Source organism: Camelina sativa, chromosome 5 (assembly GCF_000633955.1).
Source record: "Camelina sativa cultivar DH55 chromosome 5, Cs, whole genome shotgun sequence".
Classification (NCBI taxonomy): Eukaryota; Viridiplantae; Streptophyta; class Magnoliopsida; order Brassicales; family Brassicaceae; genus Camelina; species Camelina sativa.
In genome coordinates, this window is record NC_025689.1 from 6,174,134 (window position 1) to 6,197,518 (window position 23,385).

Genomic DNA, 23,385 nt, shown 5'->3' on the forward strand with positions numbered 1-23,385 from the left:
AGATACGCCGAGAACGCTGGCCAGTCGGAAGGGGAAGACACCATCTTCACCAAGTCTGAGCAGTCGGTATAGAAAGCCACGTCTCTAAAGTCATGCCCGATCATGCAGCGCATCGCCCAAAGGAACGCTTCAACTTCAGCATGTAATGGAGATAGACTCTGCCGGAAATTCTTTGCTCCCAAGAACGGCAACGCTGTCTGGGCCGAGGTACAACACCATCCAGCACCTGTATACAAATCCCCTGCTTTCCAAGATCCATCAGTGAAGTAGCGGTATCCCGAAAAAACCAAAGGGAGGGAAGCAGTAGCCACCCTAACTGGTATCCCCGAAACTACTGGAATAGTTGTCAGTGGAGCATCCTCTTCCTGAGCCTGCTGCCACGCTGCAGCTTCTCCCTCTGCTACCTTTACAATATCCTCCGGCCGATCGACAATATTGTCAAAAACACGTGCATTCCTTGCTTTCCAAATAAACCACATAAGCCATGGGAAAGCCGCAACATGAGCCCCAGGGTTCTGTTTCCCTAAAAAATGATCTACATTCGCATACACAGATTCTGTCGGGAAGGAAATTGGTCCCACCGGTACATGTGCTAGGGCCCAAACCTAGCGGGCCGGAGGACACACAAAGATGGCATGATTAATAGTCTCCATGTCCGCACCACATCGTACACACCGTAAATCACAAGCAATACCCCGTCGTCCCAAATTTGCCGAAACCGAAATACAACCAGATAAAACCTGCCACATAAAATGTTGAATCTTGGGTGGGCAACGGGCCCTCCACACACTAGCGAGTAGAGGGGTAATGTCCGGGCCTGAACCAGTGGCTGCAAAAGTCCGAACCACACCATGACGTGCAGTGTGATAGCCTGATTTGACTGTGTACTTTCCTGTTTTTGTGAAATGCCAACCGAAAGGATCATCCTTTTGGTTACCACCCAATGGTATAGCCCTTATCAATGCAACATCAAGTGGATCAAAATGCTCATTAAGCATATCCATACGCCAAGTATTAGTTTGTCGATCAATTAAATGATTCATTTGAAGATAATGATCCTTTAACGGACCCTTACTGACAGCTGGTCTAGGGAATTGAGCTGGTACCCAAGGATCAGACCATATAGAAATGGTGTCCCCAGAGCCAACCCGTTTAATAAGCCCTTTATTTACCAGAGAGCGAGCAGAACATATACTCCTCCATCCATAGGAGGGAGAGTATGACCTTATCGGATCCAAAGGATTCGTATTCCGATAATACCGACTTTTAAAAACCCTAGCAAACAGCGATTCTGGAGCGTCTATGAGACGCCATAACTGCTTAGCCAGTAATGCCGAATTAAAGTCATCCACATTCCTGAAACCTAGACCACCCAACTGTTTGCTTACACATAATTTCTCCCAGGCAAGCCAATGCATTCCCCCTGACTGACCATTAGTACTCCACCAAAAATTTGCCACCGCACTGGTAAGCTTGGATGTAATTGTTTTTGGTAAACGAAAACACGACATCACAAACGTTGGAACAGCAGTAGCAACAGATTTTATCATCACTTCCCTTCCCCCTTTGGACAGCAAATTTGCCGTCCAACCATTTGTCCGACTCTGAATCCGTTCCCGAGCAAAAGAGAAAACCTTTGTCTTTGCCCCACCCAAACTTTCGGGTAACCCTAGGTATGACCCCATGCCACCCAAAGTCATGATCCCGAGGACACCCTGGAGCTCGGTTTTTGTCTGATCATCAATCTTGTGCCCGAATTGGACAGAAGATTTTGAAAAATTAATTTGTTGACCCGAAACTGACTCATACTTTTTCAGAATATCTAAAATAACCTGACATTGTCCTCTGTCCGCCTTACAGAAGAAAAGACTATCATCGGCAAATAACAAATGCGTAATGGGCGGGCATTTGTTTGCCACTTTTATCCCTGTAATAAGTTTATCCCTCTCTGCTTTCCGTATATTAGCAATTAAAACTTCTGTGCATAAGATAAACAAATAAGGGGAGAGGGGATCCCCCTGGCGCAACCCTCTCTCTGGAACTATCAAACCATTTGGCTGGCCATTAATAAGAACCCGGTACTCTACCGAAGTGATACAAACCATTATCCATGAAACCCATGACTCTGCAAAACCCATCTTCTGTAGCAAAGCTGCCACAAAATCCCACTCAACCCTATCATATGCCTTACTCATGTCTGTTTTGATGGCCATAAATTTCCCTTTACAAGACGGGTTTGTGCGTAAGTCGTGAAACATCTCTTGAGCAATAAGGATATTATCGGAAATCAGCCGACCTGGGACGAAAGCCGATTGAGTCTCAGATATAAGGCCAGGTAAAACCCCTTTTAGTCGCTGGCATAAAACCTTAGATATGATCTTATAGCCAACATTACACAGACTAATCGGACGTAATTCTGCCATTCGAGTTGGCTTGGCCACCTTCGGGATAAGACAAATATGAGTTCGATTTAGACCCTTGTCAAAAACTCCTTCCACCAGAAATCTATTAACCAAATCTACAAGATCCGTCTTAACTATACCCCATGCTTTTTGAAAAAATAGAGCTGTCATTCCATCTGAGCCAGGTGCTTTATCCGGATGCATCATAAATAAGGCAGACTTGACCTCAGCCTCCGTTGCGGGTCTTGTCAACCGCTCATTATCCTCAGCTGTAATCACCGTCTGGACCTCCCGTAGGACCTCCTCAAAATTGGTCGGGTTTGTTGAAGTAAACAAATCCTCAAAATATGATACCGCCGTATTACAAATACCCACATCCTCAGTTGACCAGATGTCATCCTTATTAAACAAACCATTAATCCGATTACGAGCCCGTCTCTGCTTTGTTAAAGCATGAAAATACTTTGAATTTTTATCCCCCAATCGCATCCATTTACTCCGACTTTTTTGATACCAGTAAATCTCTTCATCCCCATAAGCCTGACGTAAACGACTCTGTAAATCCGAAATTGTAGCAGGAGGAATTGAATCATCCGCTAGAGCCACCTCCAACTGTCTCTTTAAATCGTCAATGGTTTCCCGACCGTATGGGACTTGTGATTTACGCCACTGAGAAATTGTCTTTCGACAATTCACAATTTTATAGGTGAAAGTATCTGAAACCTGATCCAAACCCCCGTCCCACCCTGATGCGATCGCATCCATCAGCCCCGTCTTACCAATCCAGCGGCGGTCAAACATGAAACTCCTGTTCCCCCGAGGCCTTTTAGCCCCAATTTTAACCACTAGAGGCTTATGATCAGAGGCTATCATTGGTAAGTACTCCGTCACCGTGTCTGGAAACAAATCATGCCAATCCTCATTCCCTAAAGCCCTGTCCAGCCGACATCGAATAGGTTTTTTATCCCGCCAACCCCTCCAAGACAAACAATCACCAATAAAAGGAAAATCCAAAAAACCACAATCCCGAATCATCCCGTTAAAAGCGAGAAAAGAGGAAGGATGACGTAACTTCCCCCCCCCCCTTTTTTCATGGTTTCCTGTCAGCTCGTTAAAATCCCCAACCAAAAACCAAGGGGTGGACCGGTTAGCACTTATTCTTAAAATACGTTCCCACACCAGATCCCGTTTGTTGGGGACAGGATCTCCATAAACGAAAGTTAAATGAATTATCCGCCCTTTGAAAACCGCTTCAATATCGATTAACCTGTTTGACTCAAATAAAACCGAGACCTGAAAATCATCCTGATTATAGAACAGAGCCATACCACCACTACAGCCAATAGGATCTATTGTTTTTAAATTCTTATACCCAAAATGACCAACAAACTTTTCTAGAATAGGTGATGGTTGTTTAGTTTCCATGAGGAACNGACCCTTGTCAAAAACTCCTTCCACCAGAAATCTATTAACCAAATCTACAAGATCCGTCTTAACTATACCCCATGCTTTTTGAAAAAATAGAGCTGTCATTCCATCTGAGCCAGGTGCTTTATCCGGATGCATCATAAATAAGGCAGACTTGACCTCAACCTCCGTTGCGGGTCTTGTCAACCGCTCATTATCCTCAGCTGTAATCACCGTCTGGACCTCCCGTAGGACCTCCTCAAAATTGGTCGGGTTTGTTGAAGTAAACAAATCCTCAAAATATGATACCGCCGTATTACAAATACCCACATCCTCAGTTGACCAGATGTCATCCTTATTAAACAAACCATTAATCCGATTACGAGCCCGTCTCTGCTTTGTTAAAGCATGAAAATACTTTGAATTTTTATCCCCCAATCGCATCCATTTACTCCGACTTTTTTGATACCAGTAAATCTCTTCATCCCCATAAGCCTGACGTAAACGACTCTGTAAATCCGAAATTGTAGCAGGAGGAATTGAATCATCCGCTAGAGCCACCTCCAACTGTCTCTTTAAATCGTCAATGGTTTCCCGACCGTATGGGACTTGTGATTTACGCCACTGAGAAATTGTCTTTCGACAATTCACAATTTTATAGGTGAAAGTATCTGAAACCTGATCCAAACCCCCGTCCCACCCTGATGCGATCGCATCCATCAGCCCCGTCTTACCAATCCAGCGGCGGTCAAACATGAAACTCCTGTTCCCCCGAGGCCTTTTAGCCCCAATTTTAACCACTAGAGGCTTATGATCAGAGGCTATCATTGGTAAGTACTCCGTCACCGTGTCTGGAAACAAATCATGCCAATCCTCATTCCCTAAAGCCCTGTCCAGCCGACATCGAATAGGTTTTTTATCCCGCCAACCCCTCCAAGACAAACAATCACCAATAAAAGGAAAATCCAAAAAACCACAATCCCGAATCATCCCGTTAAAAGCGAGAAAAGAGGAAGGATGACGTAACTTCCCCCCCCCCCTTTTTTCATGGTTTCCTGTCAGCTCGTTAAAATCCCCAACCAAAAACCAAGGGGTGGACCGGTTAGCACTTATTCTTAAAATACGTTCCCACACCAGATCCCGTTTGTTGGGGACAGGATCTCCATAAACGAAAGTTAAATGAATTATCCGCCCTTTGAAAACCGCTTCAATATCGATTAACCTGTTTGACTCAAATAAAACCGAGACCTGAAAATCATTCTGATTATAGAACAGAGCCATACCACCACTACAGCCAATAGGATCTATTGTTTTTAAATTCTTATACCCAAAATGACCAACAAACTTTTCTAGAATAGGTGATGGTTGTTTAGTTTCCATGAGGAACAAAAAATCCGGTCGATGTTTAGACCATAAATCCCGAAGATTACCACTTGTGGCCTTATTACCTAGGCCTTGACAATTCCAACTCACAATATTCATAAATTAAAATGAAAAAAAAAAGAGTTAAAAACTCCAAATACATCTCCCCCTGCCCTTGAAGAAATAGTAAAAAGAAACCACACACTAACCGTTTCCACAAGGCCCACGCTTATAAGGCCTCCTACATAAATTTTAATATAACCGAAAAAAACGTAAGGCATATATGTTATATAACCAAAGGGAAAAACATTAAAACAGGCCTCAAAAAAACCCGTAGATGGCCAAGGCCCAAAAAGGCAAAATAGTCCATCCCCGAATAGGACATCCGACAAACGAAACTCCAAGTTATTAAAAATTGGGCCATGCGAAAATTATAAAGAACCATTAACCGCTGTGGAAAACACAGCAGGCCCAATAAAAGCCCAAGACTGAAATCCCACATACATTCCATAACCGAGAACTGAACACAAGTATGAAAATCCCAAAAAGCGATCAAGCATTTAGAAGCAAAACTACAACGAGAAGAAGGCCAGCAAGGAAATATTATTACTCGGGGAAAAGAGAGATATCGGGTACAACCCTGAACAGTACAAACCAAAAACAAAAAGCTTAAAGAAAACAGAGAACAAGCACAACCAAGCAGAGTTCCCTTTAACAACTTATTCCATAAAACAAACATAGGAGAAAACCAATTAACTAGAAAAAACAAAACTTTCTTCAGAGAGAAAGACCCAGAGAGGAGACCAGAATCCTCAAACGCTTGCAGGCCTTGACGTACTGACCACATTAATCAACCGATGGGGTTGGAGGCTTTCCTCCTTGGTGAGAACCAAGTTTCCCAGTCAGTCCAGCACCCTTTGTAACAACCTTCTTGCGCGGAGATGTCAAGGAGCACAAGTTCCGTTTCTTAGTACTAGCCCCTGGGAGAACCCCCTTTTGTTTAACCTGTTTGACCCGTAGGGGAGGCACTAATCCCTCCGCTTCATCACTGCGAGACTTATCCCCAGAAACCTCGTCCACCGCCGCACTAGCCTTGTCAGTTACCGTGTCACTTGCCGCTTGATCAGAGAGATCCACCGCAGCAGAGCTCTCCTCCACAACCTGGTCCTCCGATAAGATATCCTCTTGGGAAAGCCCCTCTGACACTGCACCTTGCTCCTCCATGATGGTATCCATAAATCCCAAGGTGTGAGCATCCTTGATAGGAAATTCCGGACCTAACAAGGCACTGAGATCATCAGAAAAAAGTTCCTCCTGCTGCGCCAAGGCCATGGACCCTGGCTCCGTTACACTCGCATCACCCGAAACAGGAAACAGAGCCTTACACACCCTCTTGTCAGCACCTTGTGCAAGAGCTGACAAAGAATCCACCGAAGATTCACTCATAACAACAACCTCCTCAACATTAGGACTCAGAAAATCATCAAGCATCTTCTGTTCCTCTGCAGTAAAGGTAAGCCCACCATTACTTGTAGTATGTTGAACTTCATCCTTCCCCAAGACAGGAGCCTGAGAAGTTGAAGCAGAAACAGGGACGACAGGGACCACCTTCTTCACATACCGCTCATCCGCAGGGGCACCCCTTTTTGTCTTCCTCCACTTACCACTGAAACCCTGACCAGATCGATGATTAACAGCCTGAGAACCCACACCACGCCCATTCCCATTAACAGAGCCTTGATTTGTCCCCCCCTGAACTACCACCACTCAAACCCGAACCACTCCCAGCAGGCATACCGTTCACCGTTGCTCCCTTGTAGCTCTGGAGCTTATCCTCTGGCCGAGGCTCAAAACCCTCCTCCACCCGCTGCTTCCCCTTCTCACCAAAGAGTGGACAGCGGGAGACGTCGTGACAAAAACTGTAGCACCACCTACAGTATCCAAATAACCGCTCATACCTGAGAGATATTATCGTCTCCTCACCATTGTGAAATTCGACTGTGGCGTCAAAAATCAAAGGCTTGAATTAAATCTTTATTATTGATAACATTTTATTGATATGTATATTATATTTTAAAAGTTAAAATATTACTATGTTGTTTTCTTTTTGAATAATAAAAATTTAAAAAGTTAATTGTGATTCCAAAAAGCGGTTAATTTCTATGAATTATTATCGATAACATTTTTACTGATATGTATTTTTATGTATATTTCAAAAGGTAAGATATTAGTGTCTTATATATATATATATATATATTTCGAATGATAAGATATTATCGAAAAGTGGTGGGATGTATTGTTATCAGAATTCTATTAATAGTTGTAGGTTGGAACAAGAATTCAAAGCCAATGAACAACTCGTGAATAACAAAGATGTTATGTGTATTCATTTCTATTTTTTTTAAATCGTTTTTATAATAGATTAAGATATTGATTTTTTACATTTTGAAAACTTACACAACAAAATAAAACAAATTTTAAAAAATATTAATTTTAGTACAAGATTTGCTAATGGGTTAACCACTCTCTCTATCTCTCTATGTTTTGAAGATATTGTTGGAATAAGTTTTGTGGCTATATTTATCCAACTTAAAACTCAAACATTTGTTGTAAAGTAAATTTCGTATCAAGATATTAAAGAAAAATCAAAAAAAATATCATGACAATATTTAACAATTATACTGAATTTATGAAATTTAGCATTATTATATGAAATTTATTATTATTATATTAGAATCGATCAATACTTTACTAATACGTATAAGCATAATTCTATATGATCCTTTTACTCTCTAAATTGGTACATAACTGAGCATCACAATGTATGTAGATTTAAATTCGTATGTATATGTTACTGTCAGATTTTACTAAGCAACAAAATTATTTTTGTTTTCTACCAAACCAAACAACCCTAATAAAAAAAACCTTCACGCGCCGTGGCTTCTTTCTCTTCCTCTCACTTCGTCGCGCCTCCTTCATTTTCTCATTTCTCTCCTCTCCTCTCAAAACTACTCGTCGCTCATCCGCCGATTGATTCCTCGTAGTCTCTCTCTCAGGTACGCTTCTTCGATCTTCACTCTTATATCAACATCAGTGCTTTCTCGTTTCCGATAGTTTCATTTCTAATCATAAAGTCTCCACCTTTTTCCCCAAAGGGGTTCGTGTCAATCGTAAAGTACCGAGCTTTGATAAACCCTAATCGTCTTCGTTCAATTTTAGATAGATACTTCAGTATTTATCTAATCGGAATTATTTAGGGATCTAATTGCTTGATCACAGTGACTTAAGAGTAACCCTAATTTCTTGATGAAATGATGAAATTTCTTATCAGTCTTCATTTTGATTCTCTTACTTGCAGGTTCGATAGGATCATAGCCTGAGGAATCTATTGGTGGGGATAAATTAATGGGAACACCAGAGACATCTCGAGAGCCATGCCCTGACCGTATCCTTGATGATATCGGTGGTGCTTTTGGTATGGGAGCTGTTGGAGGATCTGCTTTTCATTTCATTAAAGGGTCTTACAACTCTCCCAAAGGTAGTCGCTTTGTTGGAGGAACACAATCAGTGAGCATGAATGCTCCTCGTACTGGAGGCAGTTTTGCTGTTTGGGGAGGTTTGTTCTCCACATTTGATTGCTCCATGGTCTACTTAAGGCAGAAGGAGGATCCTTGGAACTCCATCATTGCTGGTGCTGCAACTGGAGGGTTTCTGTCCATGCGACAAGGGTTGGGCGCTGCTTCTAGATCAGCTGTTTTTGGAGGTGTTTTGCTTGCTTTGATTGAAGGAGCTGGTATCATGTTGAACAAGCTACTCTCTCAGCCTCAGCATATGATGATGGAGGAGCCTGTCCCTGGCATGCCTCCTGGTATGCCCGGAATGCAAGGAGTGCCTGGAATGCAAGGAATGCAAGGAATGCCTGGAATGCAAGGAAGGGCTGGAATGCAAATGGGGCAGATGCAGAATCAAGCACAGATGATGTCAGAGAGTCAAAACCAGAATACAGCTTCGTCATCATCATCATCATCATGGTTTGGAGGTCTTTTTGGTAAGAAAAATGAGGAGGTGCAACCAGGCAGCGGAAGTAAAACAGAGGTGTTAGAGAGTTTTGATGCTCCTCCAGTGCCATCATTTGAGTACAAGTAAGCTTGTGGACATCTCTCTGTCATCCAATGGTTTGCCTGCTGCCTCAACAATCAGTTCCGTTTTATCGTTTTTTTGTCTGTCCTCGTGCTCTGCTGAATTCTTCTTGTTCATGGAAGAATCAGCATACTATGTCCTCTATCCTTTCGCTAATGGTTATGTTTTAATGAGTTTATGTACTCAATCTAGGAATATTTATCGTTGTGAAACCATGCCACAGATATTGTTGGTTCTTAAATAATGTAGTTTTAGATTCCCTGGTGGGAATGTGTTTTGAGTAGTGAACATGAATCCCTTGAGAGCTTCAATGGAATCCCTTTGTCCAAGTTTTAAGAGTCATCACATCGTAGAGTCATTTAGAAGTGTTCTCTATCCAACAACTCAAAACACTGCAATTATGTAGACCAAGCAAGTTACTGGCAAGTGGTTTGCAGAATCTTCAAATTGAAAAGAAGATGAACGATTCTAAACTACAATCATATATATCCTCAGCGATACTGGTTCACTGATACCAACGTGGAAGAGATTAATTAGCATTTAATTTGTGAAAAATACGTTTAATCTTCTAGCTCCGGCCCTATAAAGGCCCAAATTATTGGCCATAAACGTCGTCGTATCTTACAGCATACTCTCGAACTCGAAGGCTGCTTTGATCTTCGTCTTCCTCAAATCTCACTGTAGGGTTTTTAGGGGTTAAACTTATTACTCTCTCTCTGCAATCATGGAGTCTCTAGGAAAGTTACAGCTTCATCAACAACCAAATCACCTCTCTGTCACTCACTTCTCTTCACCTTTCCCAAAAAACATATCCTCCATCTCTTTCAGATCCTTACCCAAATCAACTCCATCCTTCAAATACGCTTCCATCAAAGCTTCCTCATCCAAATCTCAAAACCCTAATCTCTCATTCCTCAAATCCACCTGCGTCACCGTCACCACCGCAGCAGCGCTCTTCCTTGCGAATCTCCACCTCAAACCTTCCCCGGCGATTGCAGCTCCCGTCACACCGACGCCGTCTGTAGAATCTCACAAACAGAGTAACGGAGAGCATTACACTTACCAAGACATAGAGAGATCGATCGAAGAGCATCTCGTTTCTCACCCTGAAGACGTGCAATGTCTACGAGGTTTGGTAGAGATAAAGATCAAATCTCAGAAGCTAACAGAAGCAATAGAGTTGATCGATAGGTTGCTTGAACTTGAACCAGAGGAGAAAGAGTGGCCGATTCTTAAAGCTAACATCTTTATTCACAGTGGTGATTTTGACTCTGCTAAAAATGGATTCGAAGAGATTATAGCTAAGGAACCGCTTCGTGTCGAGGCTTACCACGGCTTAGTTATGGCTTATTCAGATTCTGGTGATGAGTTGAGTTCTGTGGAGAAGAGAATTGAGGAAGCAATGGTGAGGTGTAAGAAAGAGAAGAATCTTAAGGACTTGAGGGATTTTAAGTTACTTGTAGCGCAGATTAGAGTTGTTGAAGGGAAGCATAACGAGGCGTTGAAGCTGTATGAGGAGTTAGTGAAGGAAGAGCCGAGAGACTTTAGGCCGTATCTATGTCAAGGGATTATATATACGGTGTTGAAGAAGGAAGATGAGGCTGAGAAGAAGTTTGAGAAGTTTAGGAGACTTGTTCCTAAGAATCATCCTTACAGACAGTATTTTATGGATAATGTTGGTGCTACTAAGCTCTATGCTGAGAAGGCAAAAAGTGAGATGGCTGGATCAAAGAGTTAAGAAAATTTGGAACTCTGATGATTGTTGTCTTACACAAATAGGTAATGTGGTTTTTGTTGGTTTTGTTCTGCTGCTTATGGTTTTATTAGATGGTTTTGTAGTAGGTAGTTTGAGAATGGATTTGATAATCAAGATCGTGTGTTGTTGTAGCATCTGTTGAATACTCAATATTGGAATCTTGAATCTCCTGCAGTTTTTTTTGTTGTTGTTGTTGTTGTTGAGAATTGAGATGTGTAATGCACACATCACGAGTGTAAAGTGGACAATATTCCTGTGAGAATTGCTTAGAAACTTTGCTTATCTTCATCATTTCCTACCATGAGGTTTGAATTCGTAGGGGAAAAAAAAGAGCTCATCAGCTTGTGATCTTCTATGAATGGTCAGTTTTATTATGGCCAGTTGAAGCAACTCACATGATTTTCACTGGTCTCCAAGACTACAAAACAAGAGGAACTCAAGCGGCTCCTTCCCTGACTAGCTACCTCCTTCTACACCAAGCGTTCAGAGACAAAAGGACTTGGTGTTTACCCGAGGTGAATATTATGAGTTGACTCAACGATTCCAAAATCCCTCGCTCGATGTCTGAGTCGCTTCCAAGACATTGAACTCTCAACTATCTCTGTTGTAAATTCAAGAATTAGTTCTTGTTCATGTGCTGAATTGAATTTCTTGTCCTTATGGGGAATGTGAACGGGAGTATTAGTAAGCACACCAAACAAGGTCGGATTTCTTCTATATGACTAAAATTATATGTCCACAGAAGAGTAAAGAGGCAGGACCTTTAGCCAGAAGCTCTTCAGAGCTCGACTGAGAGTGAGAGTGAGAGTGAGAATTTCACTACGTGGTATAATTGTTTGAGGGAATGATCCTTCCATTTGTCTATAGGCTTTTTAAGAAGAGCAACAACAGCTTTTAGGTTCTTCTTATAGAGATCATCTTCTAAAACAAGATTTCCTTCTCCAGCTAATCTCAAGGAAAAAGTGATATATCTTTTTAATGAATTGCTTCATTGCCACGCTTTCTTGTGCACCACAGCCTTCAAAAAGGGATAAATTCCTGCAAACCTCCTCGTTGTAGCCTGTGTGCATATATAATATATATACATAGATTATTTCCATCGGCCGTATATACATAGATTTCCTTCTCCACCTAATCAACAATTAACCGACTATAGTCTTTATGTCTGAGTGTCTTGTACATCGAAACCACATATCTACACCACAAAAAATCTGATGGTTGTCCCCATTGACTCAAAACCTGAAAATTAGCAAGGACTATCGTTTCCCACTTTAGTCTCTCAAACTCTATATATAAAAATTAGAGTCAAAAGCCAAAACTTTTAAACTTTCTTATAGTGACTTAATTAATCTCCTCTGAAAATTAGAAGAGACCAAACATAGCGTCATATTTCATGATTTAAAATCAACTTTTTTTTATAGCCAAAGCTAATTATACTAAGAAAGATTGTACCATTATTGAATATAAAGACACTAGTATAACCAAATTCTCAACGTAAGTAAAAAACATATACAATCAAAAATACTTGGAGAACATTAAGTCTCATCTTCTTACTAGAATTAGTCGATCCTAACCTAACTCTCGTCAAAAACATGATTATATTCCCCAATTTTTTATTTAGCGGGATAAACGCAAAATCAATGTAATTTGTCTTCTTAATTTATTTTATTCATTATTTAATTTTATTTTAGTATTATTGAACCACAATTTTATGTTGAAATTTTCATAACTGAGTTATATATTAAAGGGTGTAAAATAGTTTCAAATTTACTAGTGCAAATAAAACATATAAAGTTATTATTCCCTCTTAAATCTCTTTGATAAAGAAAAAACCAATGGTTGGAGAGCTCTTGAACAGCTCAAAACCCAAGAATTGGCAAGCAGCTCGAAAATTGATGTTCAATCTTGGTTCACTTTTCTATTACACTCTCAGTTGTGACGATCCATTCAAATGGGCTTGTCAAAATATCAAGACATGTTAAAAATCTAATCTTAGCCATTCATCTAGGCTACTTACAATTAAATTATCCAAAAAAATTGTATAAAATCAGATAATATCTATAGAAATCTTAGTTGTTTAGAATGAATATTTCTAAATATCTTATATTTAATATACTATTTTTTTATCTATACTAGTTAAATTGTCTTCATTATCCTTAATGATCTTTTTTTTACTAGTTCTAATGGCATTTTAATGTAATTTTTACACTTTTAAAGTTATTTTTATAGATGTACTTCTCAGTTAACCGAGTAGGATTATTATTTTTTTTTTTTCAAGTATACATCAATTGTGAAGTAGTTGATGGTGAAGTGAGATTAACTTGTCCGGTGCTTGGCTGTTGGAAGTATATTAGACACTTTTATAAAAAGCAGGCTCTCTCAAGATGAACTAGTTGCATATGATAATACAATGAAACAATCTTATGAACGACGTCGTCAAACCACTGTGAGTACTACTGAGTAGAATTGTTCTCTTTGTGTCATTTATTGCTTTTTTATTTTATACTAATGTGATTAATGATGAATTATTAATTGTCCATTTTGTAGGAGGTTAAGAAGGGTGTTTAAGAGAAGCTGTCTCGTCAGTTGTGAACAAAAAAAAACATAGGCTGATAAGAACTTTTGACTTTCTATTGGTGTGTAATCTTTCTGGAGCTCATTGGACTCATTTTGTTTTTTTCACATAGTAGTGTACTGAGATAGTTATAGGTTCAAAAATTAAAGCTCAGGTGTGTTTGAATAGGAGCTTTTTAAGCTCTTGATTTGTATCTTTTCTATTTTTTGGGGGTAAAAAATCTCTTGATTTGTACATGTTTGCTCTGATTAATAAAATCTTACCCGAGGCATAAGATAGACAGGAAAAATCCATGGATACAGAGGTTATTTTTCAAGTTAACATAAGATACGTAAAACCAAGTAGAGGTACAAAGGCAGTAGCCGAACTTGAAAAGATGATATTGATGAAGTGATAGGTAAGCAAGGAGATTGAAGAAATAAATAAATTTTGACAGATGAACTCATAGCACTATATCAGATTTAATATTAAACGAAAAGTCTGTTTGTTTTAGAAAGTTACATACTATTCTACAAGTTATATGAAGTCTAAAGCATTTGTGGAAAACGCAAATGTAACAATGACAAGTTTAAGAATCTTAGGACGAGGTGATTGGATCGGATATAGTATCAAAATGAAACCTACCAAGGGGGGGCTCTTATGGCAGTAAGGTTTTGAAACTTTACCATTTATTTTACAAACATGCTCGGTAGAAGTAAATTGTCGCATTTAAAAAAAAAAAAAAAAGAGTAAAAGTAAATTAGGGATTTTGAATGTTCACGTTTGGCTTTGGGATTGTAGGAGTTGTCCAAAATTGGGCATTTTTAACCTTTGAGATGCTATCCAATATTTCCAAGGGAGTGATATCTCCGGTCACAGTCACTTTCTTTGCAGCAAAATCAATGTTGAAGGATGTTACACCTACAAAGATATCAAATTCATTAGTTATAAAACCATCTTTAGACCAAAACCGATATTTAAATTAATAGACCAGACCAGCTCTGATATGGACAATATATAACCAAATCAAAATGAGCCAAAAGAGTAATTTTCATACTCCAAATCCGAGCCAATAATATATTTTGTTTGTTGTTCATATATTTTCTGAACCGGAACTTTTTGAAACTTAACCGATACTTAAGCCAAAAGAGGGATATAAGAATGGCATTTAATCACCTTGCATTCTGGCCAAGTGTTTCCTTACTTTGCCTTCACAGCCTCTGCAGTGGAGAGACACTTTGAGAACAACGACCTGCTGCTTCACAATATTGCAACTCTAATCATCATCACACTCTTGTCACCATTTATTTGCATTTATGCCACTCATATCATTCCGAACAACAAAACAACTTACCTGGTCTGAACCACCAATATCACAAGTAGTCTTCTTCTCCTCCGTCAAAGTTATATCTTCGCCAGCAGGAGCTACTGCTACAGCTTCTACTGTCTTAGCCGGATCCTGACCCGCAGACCCTCCGGATTTAGATTCCGAGTCGGATCCCAAAAGAAACCTCGTAGAACCCACAGGGGTGTTGATAAAGTCACATGCGGGTCTCGCAACACAGCTGAAACTCTTCCTCGCTAGGCTGATATCACTGGTAATGAGCTTCAGCAACGCAGCTGCTCCGCCTCCACCACCACTGCCGGTACTTCTCCGTCCAGTGAAGCTCCTCCTGCCTTTATAGATCTCTAGCTTTTTGTTACTGATCTCTCCGTCTTCGGCGCCGGAAGGAGGTAGTTTGATGAAGTCGTCGGCGAATGATCTCCGGGGATCTTTAATGATAGGATTGTGGCGGTCTATAGCTCGGCCGCTTGTTCTTTCATCGTCGACGGTGGTGGTTTGTTTGTGATCAACGTGGTCCATGCTTGAACATATGGCTGTCGATGCTTGCGAAGCACAGAACATACGTCCCTTCATTATATGGAGAATTAAAGAGAGCTCAAGAAGTGACAGTATGTGACTAAATCTTGATGATGAGAATGGTAATATGTATATGACTGAAGATGTTATGTTACTCGTATATAGAGAGAGAGAAGTGGTTTGGAATAGAGACAAAGAAAAGTTAAGGAGTGTAACGCTCATATGATAAAGAGTTCTTTGTCCATATATGTAATAAGTTGTCAAGGTGGCGTTTGTAATTTACTCTTACATTTTGTCTTTTTAAAATATCTATGCAATTATATTTAACCAAAATTACATTCATCGACCTTATGTAAACAAAAATAATAATCAATGTTGTTGTGTTTATATTTCTTGAATTAATGATTTTATAAGTTCGTCGATTCCAGCGACTCTCAATATTACCATTTATTTATTTATAAGCAAAAGTTTACTAAAACTATTTCTCTTTTCGTATGGTATTTACATTACCATTTATTTATTTTTTTGGAATTTTATGCATAAAGTCTAAGAGACAAGACATGGTTACAAACTTACAAATATGAAAGAAACAATAAAAAAATAAGACTATTTAACTTTGATATATAGTATATAATTGGATTTTTGGACGGATACCAATCACGGATCACACTTGCTAGCTATACACTTTCAAGTCTTGACCATATCATTGGATCCCTTGATATCAAAAGTACAAATACGTTTTGGAACATAGTTGTACATTCTCTCGAGAACATAGTTTTATAACCAAAGCATCCATTCTCTCAAAGTTAATTAAAAGTGTTCCTAGCTAGAATTATTTTGTAGTTGTATCATTCGTCTTTAACAACTATTACGATGTTATAAACATGCAAGTGCATCTTCAACTTCATAATTATTTTATACTTAATATGCTACATATATAGTACTCGAAGGTTAGCTAGCTAGTTTCATTTCATGTCATGATGATATGATCTTTACTCCGAACCACAACTTGGAGAGAGTAAATTACTTTTCACGTGGGAGTTTAGAATGTGTACCTTTTGTTTTTCCCCCAACAAAATAAAATAACAAAATCAATATCATTAAGGAAAAACCTTATACAATCTGAGAAAAAACGTTATGTATTAACAGAATACTTTAAAAAAATACGTTTTCTCCTAAAGTGTTTTTTCATTAGTTGTAAATAAATTGCATGCTCACTGGGTCACTGTCACTGGATGAAGATGTTGGGCGTGGACCGTGTGGGGCATCATCCTTCACGAGGATTTTGTTTTCTATTTACACACTTATCTTCTTTACTAATCTTTTAGTTTTTTTATTCCAAATGAAACACTGTTAACTGTGTCAGAGAGGGTAACGGTCGAAAAAGAAAACATATATATAATGTTGAGAAAAGAGTATTAATGGAGCTTTCATTATAAATGGACAACGTGATGCTTAAATGTTAGAGCCGGTCAGAGATATTTTGACGATTACCATAATTTGTCTATCTTCTTCTCAAATTTTCACTGATTAAGTAATTTGGATTGTTTATTGAGATCTGACGCAATTGACACGAGGAATATTCTGTGTTGGAGGTACAAATCAAGTGAGGGTGTATCCAGGCTTTTAACCTTTAATTTCTCACTATATTAAAGTTTAACTCAGTTCAAAACCTCCTACGTGATACTAAAATACTCACTGTCGCGCATAACGTGTAGACAGGGCATATTTTATATACTTTTTTTTTGTCAACATCTAGTAGATTACTTTGAAAGAATTACATTGTAGTAACAATTATATATCAAATATTTTAGATTTTTAAAATCAACAAAACAGTCTAAAATCTAAACTTAAGTTCAATATACCTCAAACATTAAAAGCTAAAAGTCTAAATCTGAACCTTAAACACACCTGAACTCTAAAAGACTCAAACCTAAAGAGTAAAGAGTATGTTTTATTTCATTAATTTGATTTTTTCTCAACTATCCCTAATATATTTTCTAGTTTTATCTTAAATTGAGTCATATATTGATAGTTTGATACTAAACTATCATTGTTAAATCCCCTGATGTGTAAAAAGAAAATACATATCCCTTAAGGCTTTGCTGAGTATGGTGGGCTTTATTAATTTGTTAGATACGAGGGTTATTCACAATTTGGGTTAAGCACTTATTAAGCCCATTGGGCGATTGTGGCTTTCAGGTTCTAATGTTTCAGCCGAAGAGAGCCTCGAAGAAAAAAGAGACTGATCGCTAATATTGGTTGCGTCGTGGTTTCGAAATTTGTTATTTTTATTTTATGATTATGAATACATGCGTCGTTGCATTTCTGCATTGAGCAGCTCGATCGTTTACGCCTTTCATTAGAGAGCTATACGTTGGATTAATTAAAGTTCCGATAATACTGTATATTGACTTGAGAGCCAAATTTGATATCGTACGTACGTTATGCATGCATGCTGCTTCAACCTATGATCAGAGTTTGAAAGTTAAGTGTATTATAATGATGATCTCGAGGCAAATCTGGTCAATTTTGCATAATAATTTGTAACTTTTGTTAATGTAGTAAGTTAGGAAGATACTAACTGTAATGTCTCACCTATTTGCAAACAGCTCACAAAGAAGCAGGTAACAGGTTTGCTTTACTTGTGATTGTAACGTACAGACTTGTTTGGTAAACATTTCAATCACACTACTATCTATATTCATGCACGTTGTTGGTTCTCTTCTTTTGGATGCCTTATTGATTCAAGATAATATTTTCGGCAAACTGATGTGACATTAGACATCGTGTTACTTTTCATCTATGTCGTCTCTCTGTCCTTCCCAAAACATACAAAAGTAAGCTGATCATTTGGATGATGTTTACCAAATTTTTCTCCGAAATGGCACCAGTTCTGTAGACATTGGTTTCTGCTTTTGTCCCCATCACATCCCTTCTTGAGGAATGTTTCAACATGCATTATTAAAGACCAAATGATAGAATTAGAAAGAGGTGTCCTTTCTTACGCTAAATTACGTTATTATAAGTAAGTTAAACAAAGTAGCCCCCACTACATATGTTCATTGCAACTGTATAAATTTGATCTTGTCCAACTCTTTTCTACAGGAATTTGACTAACTAAGAGATGTCAACATTAGAATTCATCTAATGGGCATATTCAGTGTTTACAATCCAGCTTGGAGGATAACAAAGAAATGGACATCTTATGATTGTAATCCATATTCAATGTTTTTTCTTTGGTTAGGTGTGTTGGGTCGGGACTCTAGACAAAAGCTACAGTAACAGGCGGAGCAATCCATTAGAGTGGAAAAAGCTTTCCGGATTAGGGAAGAAGACAAGCTATCCACAGACAAGTTGGTGGTCCGAAAAGTACTCATACCTTGCTTCTCATTACGAAATGCCCTCTCTCTTTTTGTCACTGTCTCTCTGTCTTCGTCTATTTGCTTCCAGTATTTTTGACGAGGTCCCGTTAACTTGTGGTCTCATTGCACATCACATATTAATATCTCACATAATAATTCATCACGCGAGAAATGTGGCTCGTATTTGATCTAAAGGTTATGAGAATGGATGATTGAGAACCAGAAACATAATAAGAAATTTTCTAGAAGTGACATGGATTTTAGTAGTTAGAGTTTACTGTTTAGAGAGTTGAGAAGTGTATAAACAGTTAAAACCAGTTACGTGGGTTCCACGTTGCAGACATGATTGATCTTCTTCCTTTATTTCCATTTTAGTTGGAGACACAGGATAACTCTTTTTGAGTCTTAGCTTTTCTGAAATGTACCCTAAAATAATATATTAATTTATCATTGTAGTTTCAATGAGTCTGTGTCACATGTTTGAATCTTGTAATTTTTTTTTAATTGTACCAATAGACTGACAAGATTTAGTCGTCGATGGGTCAACGAAACTGTGGAAAAGCTCAGTTCATCTTCTGATTCCTGTTCTAGATCATGTGGATTTTTGGACTTTACTACGAGGGGAACAGTTTACTGATATGCAGGGGCACGAATAAGACTTTACTATAATATATATGAAGTTGATAATGTTAGAATGGTACAAATACGATGCATATTTGTTTTTTTGATAAGAAACGATGCATATATTGTTCTTAGCTTTAGTTTTGTTTTATTTTTGCCAACATACAATTTCGAAATATTTTTGATAAACGTGTAATGATATGACCATGGTATAATTTTATGCTTAACTTTTACGGTTTTCGATTTAGATTTTAAGACTAATCGATCTTGAGGACATAGAACTACTACTAGTAGTAGTAGCACATAATCACTAGGTTGGTAGTCAAATTTAGGTGGCATTTTTTACAAAAATAAATCAATAAGAAGTTTTTTCTTTCTTCTAAAACAAAATAAAGAGTTTTCGATTTGATTATATACAGAAAATAAATTTTATTGGATATATATTCTAAACAAACTTTGAAATTTTGTATCATTTATTAACTTACAATATTATATTAATCTAACAAAAATGTAACAAAACACTTTTCATATTTTTTTTAATTTGCTTTTATCAAACAAACAAAAAATATACAAAAAGTCTTTGTTAATAATACATGTAACTTAGAAAATGCACTAGTAATCTACTATTCTCACCGACTTGAGTTGACTGGCATGCTCATATGTCAATGTCGCCTAACTAGCATGACTAAATTCGAAGTCTCCAGTGGAATGAATCATATGTTGTTTTAAAACCCATTCGAGTGGATTGGATCATAGGTTGTTTAAAAACCAAGATTAAGGGAAAACACATTTTAAGAGCCACAAGATTCAGTCAGAAGCAAAACGTACAAGGATTGGAAAAATTTGTAATTAACACTAATTAAGCTCAGCCAAAACAATAAGTTGCAAAAAAAATGTGCATAGCTATAGGTAGAAAGAAAATTACCTCGATCCTTCTTGGAATAGAGTGGGTTTTAATTATAGAAAAAGATAAAACAAAAATAACTTTTTTTTGTTCTATAGAACAAATATGTGGGTTTTTAATTACAGAAAAAGAGAAAACTAAGTGAAAGAAAAAAATTTAAAAAAGAAGAAAATAAAAAACTAAGTGAAAGTATTTTCTTAGTGTCGTACGTGTAAAATTGAGGAGTTTATTTTCTAGTTTCTACGTATTTATTTTTATTGTTTTGAGATTAGTCGCATTTAGAAAACAATTTTAAGTTTATGTTTTCAATAATTACAAGCTGCTTTAAATCATTACTTTTATGTAAATTAATTAAACAAATCAATGACATATTTATAAGCTTAACTTTTTTGATGCATGGAAAACGAAAGCTACACACTTTCATGCAGCTGACACTCATCATGCTTCCCATGGACTCTTAAAAGATTTTCAACAGAGATTTTTTCCCTCCACGCGGATTTATATTAGTCTATTTAACTAATCGAAACAGTACTATATGATTTTTTTTTTTTAAATGTGTTTTTCTTTGCTAAAAGTGTATAGACTGCTAGGGTATGTATTTTGTTATCCTTTTTTTTATTAGTTTATTAAGCATTCAAATTAGTATTTTACAAGATTTCTGTGTAGGTACTTTTTATTTTATTTTTCATCAGAGCTTTATGTTCTGAACGCAGATTGTTGTTGAGATTTGTGTAGCTGCTGTAAGTTTTTTTGTAACTCATAAACTAAATTTGTCCACCTCCATACTCAATTTCGACTTTATCCATTATCCAACATTACAAAGCTATATTTACAACCACTTGATATTCCTCATGTATTCCCATCTCTATTTTAAATCTTTAAATTTTTTAAAATAAACTATGTGTAAGTAGATACAGTAAAATTATACTAATATATAATAGAAGTTTCAACATTAAAACCAAAATGAATAGATGTATTGTTATTGTCACTGTAGATTCCAAAACAAAATGCAACAAAAAGAAGACCCTTTATTCATCCATAAACAAATACTATATTTATGTGCTTGCATTCACTGCTCAAATATTTATCATCCAAAATCTTACACTATCTAATGTATGGCTTTGAATAAATCGAATAAATCATAATGGGACCATATATCTCTTGTAGTGATAAACTTCAAGAAGCTCATAATCATTGAAAATTCGTTTTTGAAATATTTTTATGAAAAGATACTTTGAGTTATTCCCTTTTTTGTTTGTGGGGTTACTACATATGAGATTTATATGAATGTAAAAGTTGGACCCCAAAAAAATGGGCCTAAATTCACTTTTCTTCTTCTATCTTTACTTACTATACAATTTAAATATACGAAATACCATATTGACCAATAGTTATTTTGCATGGTATCCCTATGATTACAAATTTGTTGGGAAAATATAATTCTTTTTAGGTTTGACGTAATATACAAACCTGTAGTTTTAATACATATAAAAAGGCACCTCAGTGAGAGAGAGAGAGAGATAGAGAGGATCCTCACTATTGCTGTAAAGTCCCTTTTATTCAGTTTGCTTCGTCCTTTTTCTTTTGGGTCTACTCAAATTTTTTTATTATTTTTAATGGCTTAAAAGAGATATTGTAACTCATAGTTTCACCAAAGTTTTAACTTTGTGTATGTTAAGAAGTACGTAATAATTTGAAATTAGTGGAGAAACCTAAATTTTAATGAAACATAAGAAGTTATGTGAAGTGGAAAAAAATTGCTACGTACTACGTAAATAGATTGGAACTGTATTCTTTGTGAAATTCGAGTTTGTATAATACGGTGTTGCCAACGCTATAAATGTTTAACTTTTCTATTATTCAGTTTCACTCAAATACTGTATTGGAGACACTTCAGTCTAATAATTTGTTAGTTGTTCATTGTTTCCACAAGTGAAATCTGCTTTACATACTTTAAGCCTTAATATTAAATCCAAGAAAATCGTATTAAAGTTAGAATTATGGGTTTAATACTAAAACCCAAAGTCATTCCACTAAAACCAAAATAAATTAATATATCCAAGTTGTATCCTCTTACTTTACTACCTCAATTTCTTTTGATATGATTTTATAACTGATTTTACTATTTGATTGACATTTTTTCCTATTTTATCTATTTCTTAACAACCCAGTCATCCTTGACAAAAAAAAAAAACAACCCAGTCATTATATTTTGCTGGTGTTACTTGTTGATTTGTCAATAACATGCATCATACTAGATCTAAATATAATAATGATATTTACACAAACCATTATACCGTAAGTTTTTGTGCAAGGTATATATAAATTCTTAATTTTATTAACAGCTTATAAAAATAAAATAAAAAATCGTAGTAAATGCCACAAACTAGTGACATGTGATCATCTCCTCTAGGCTCTACTAGCTGATGAGCTGCATAAATGCAAAAGGTCTTAGGAGTTTAGTACCATTGAGAACAACACGAGATTACTATTGTTAGCATAACAACACAAACTCGTATGCACGAATATGTATATATGCATACGAAAATGAGAGCATTGTAAAACCTAAATGGATCCAGTGAATTGAAAATTCGTTCAACCAGTACAAGTGTACAACACTTTGATGTGTACTAAAATCTTCAACTGCGTCATGTCATGTGTCATAAAAGCATATTGACGGAACAAAATCTACATCTACTGATAACATTAAACGCAAAAAAATAAGGTTCAAAGTCAAACACGATTAACGTTGAATCGAACGTTATTTCAAATCTTAGTTATGGTGACTAATGACTATCAGTCTTTCTTTTTATGATTTGTCATGATTAATACTTATTTAAATAATCAAACTACAAAAACTAGATAGTACTATTATTACTAGTTTACTTTCTAAAATCGGCGGTCAAAAGTATCCCGTTTTAACTATCGGTCAACAAGAAGTCTGTAAATATTTTGTAGCTAGACAATCAATTAATATAAATTTTGTTTTGACTTCTTTTTTTTTTTTTTTTTT

General features: G+C 37.0%; 4 protein-coding genes across 5 annotated transcripts in view; 2 read left to right on the forward strand and 2 right to left on the reverse strand.

Moving 5' to 3' along the window:
* The window catches only part of LOC104788939, a 6,283-nt gene extending 1,484 nt beyond the window's left edge, over positions 1-4,799 (reverse strand). Inside the window, exons 1-2 of the mRNA XM_010514699.1 lie at positions 741-4,799; positions 7-605 (exon numbers count right to left, since the gene is read on the reverse strand). Coding sequence (XP_010513001.1) covers positions 7-605; positions 741-4,799 — 4,658 coding nt within the window. The remainder of the gene's footprint in view (positions 1-6; positions 606-740) is intronic.
* LOC104785770 (mitochondrial import inner membrane translocase subunit TIM17-2) lies at positions 8,070-9,622 on the forward strand. The gene is made up of 2 exons (XM_010511038.1): positions 8,070-8,227; positions 8,530-9,622. Exon 2 carries the CDS (start codon positions 8,577-8,579, stop codon positions 9,315-9,317), a length of 741 nt encoding a protein of 246 aa, XP_010509340.1. The 5' UTR covers positions 8,070-8,227; positions 8,530-8,576; the 3' UTR covers positions 9,318-9,622.
* Positions 9,951-11,355, forward strand: LOC104785771 (protein SLOW GREEN 1, chloroplastic-like). The gene has a single exon (XM_010511039.2). The coding sequence runs from the start codon at positions 10,036-10,038 to the stop codon at positions 11,047-11,049; it is 1,014 nt and encodes a 337-aa protein (XP_010509341.1). The 5' UTR covers positions 9,951-10,035; the 3' UTR covers positions 11,050-11,355.
* LOC104785773 (protein SODIUM POTASSIUM ROOT DEFECTIVE 2-like) lies at positions 14,088-15,714 on the reverse strand. Of its 2 annotated transcripts, none has more exons than XM_010511042.2 (3): positions 14,976-15,714; positions 14,798-14,873; positions 14,088-14,542 (listed from the first exon to the last, which is right to left on the reverse strand). In XM_010511042.2, the coding sequence occupies exons 1-3, from the start codon at positions 15,702-15,704 to the stop codon at positions 14,382-14,384; spliced, it is 966 nt and encodes a 321-aa protein (XP_010509344.1). In that variant the 5' UTR covers positions 15,705-15,714; the 3' UTR covers positions 14,088-14,381. The 2 variants fall into 2 exon arrangements, with proteins under 2 accessions (XP_010509344.1, XP_010509343.2); XM_010511041.2 differs by having other exon boundaries at positions 14,798-14,876; positions 14,976-15,713.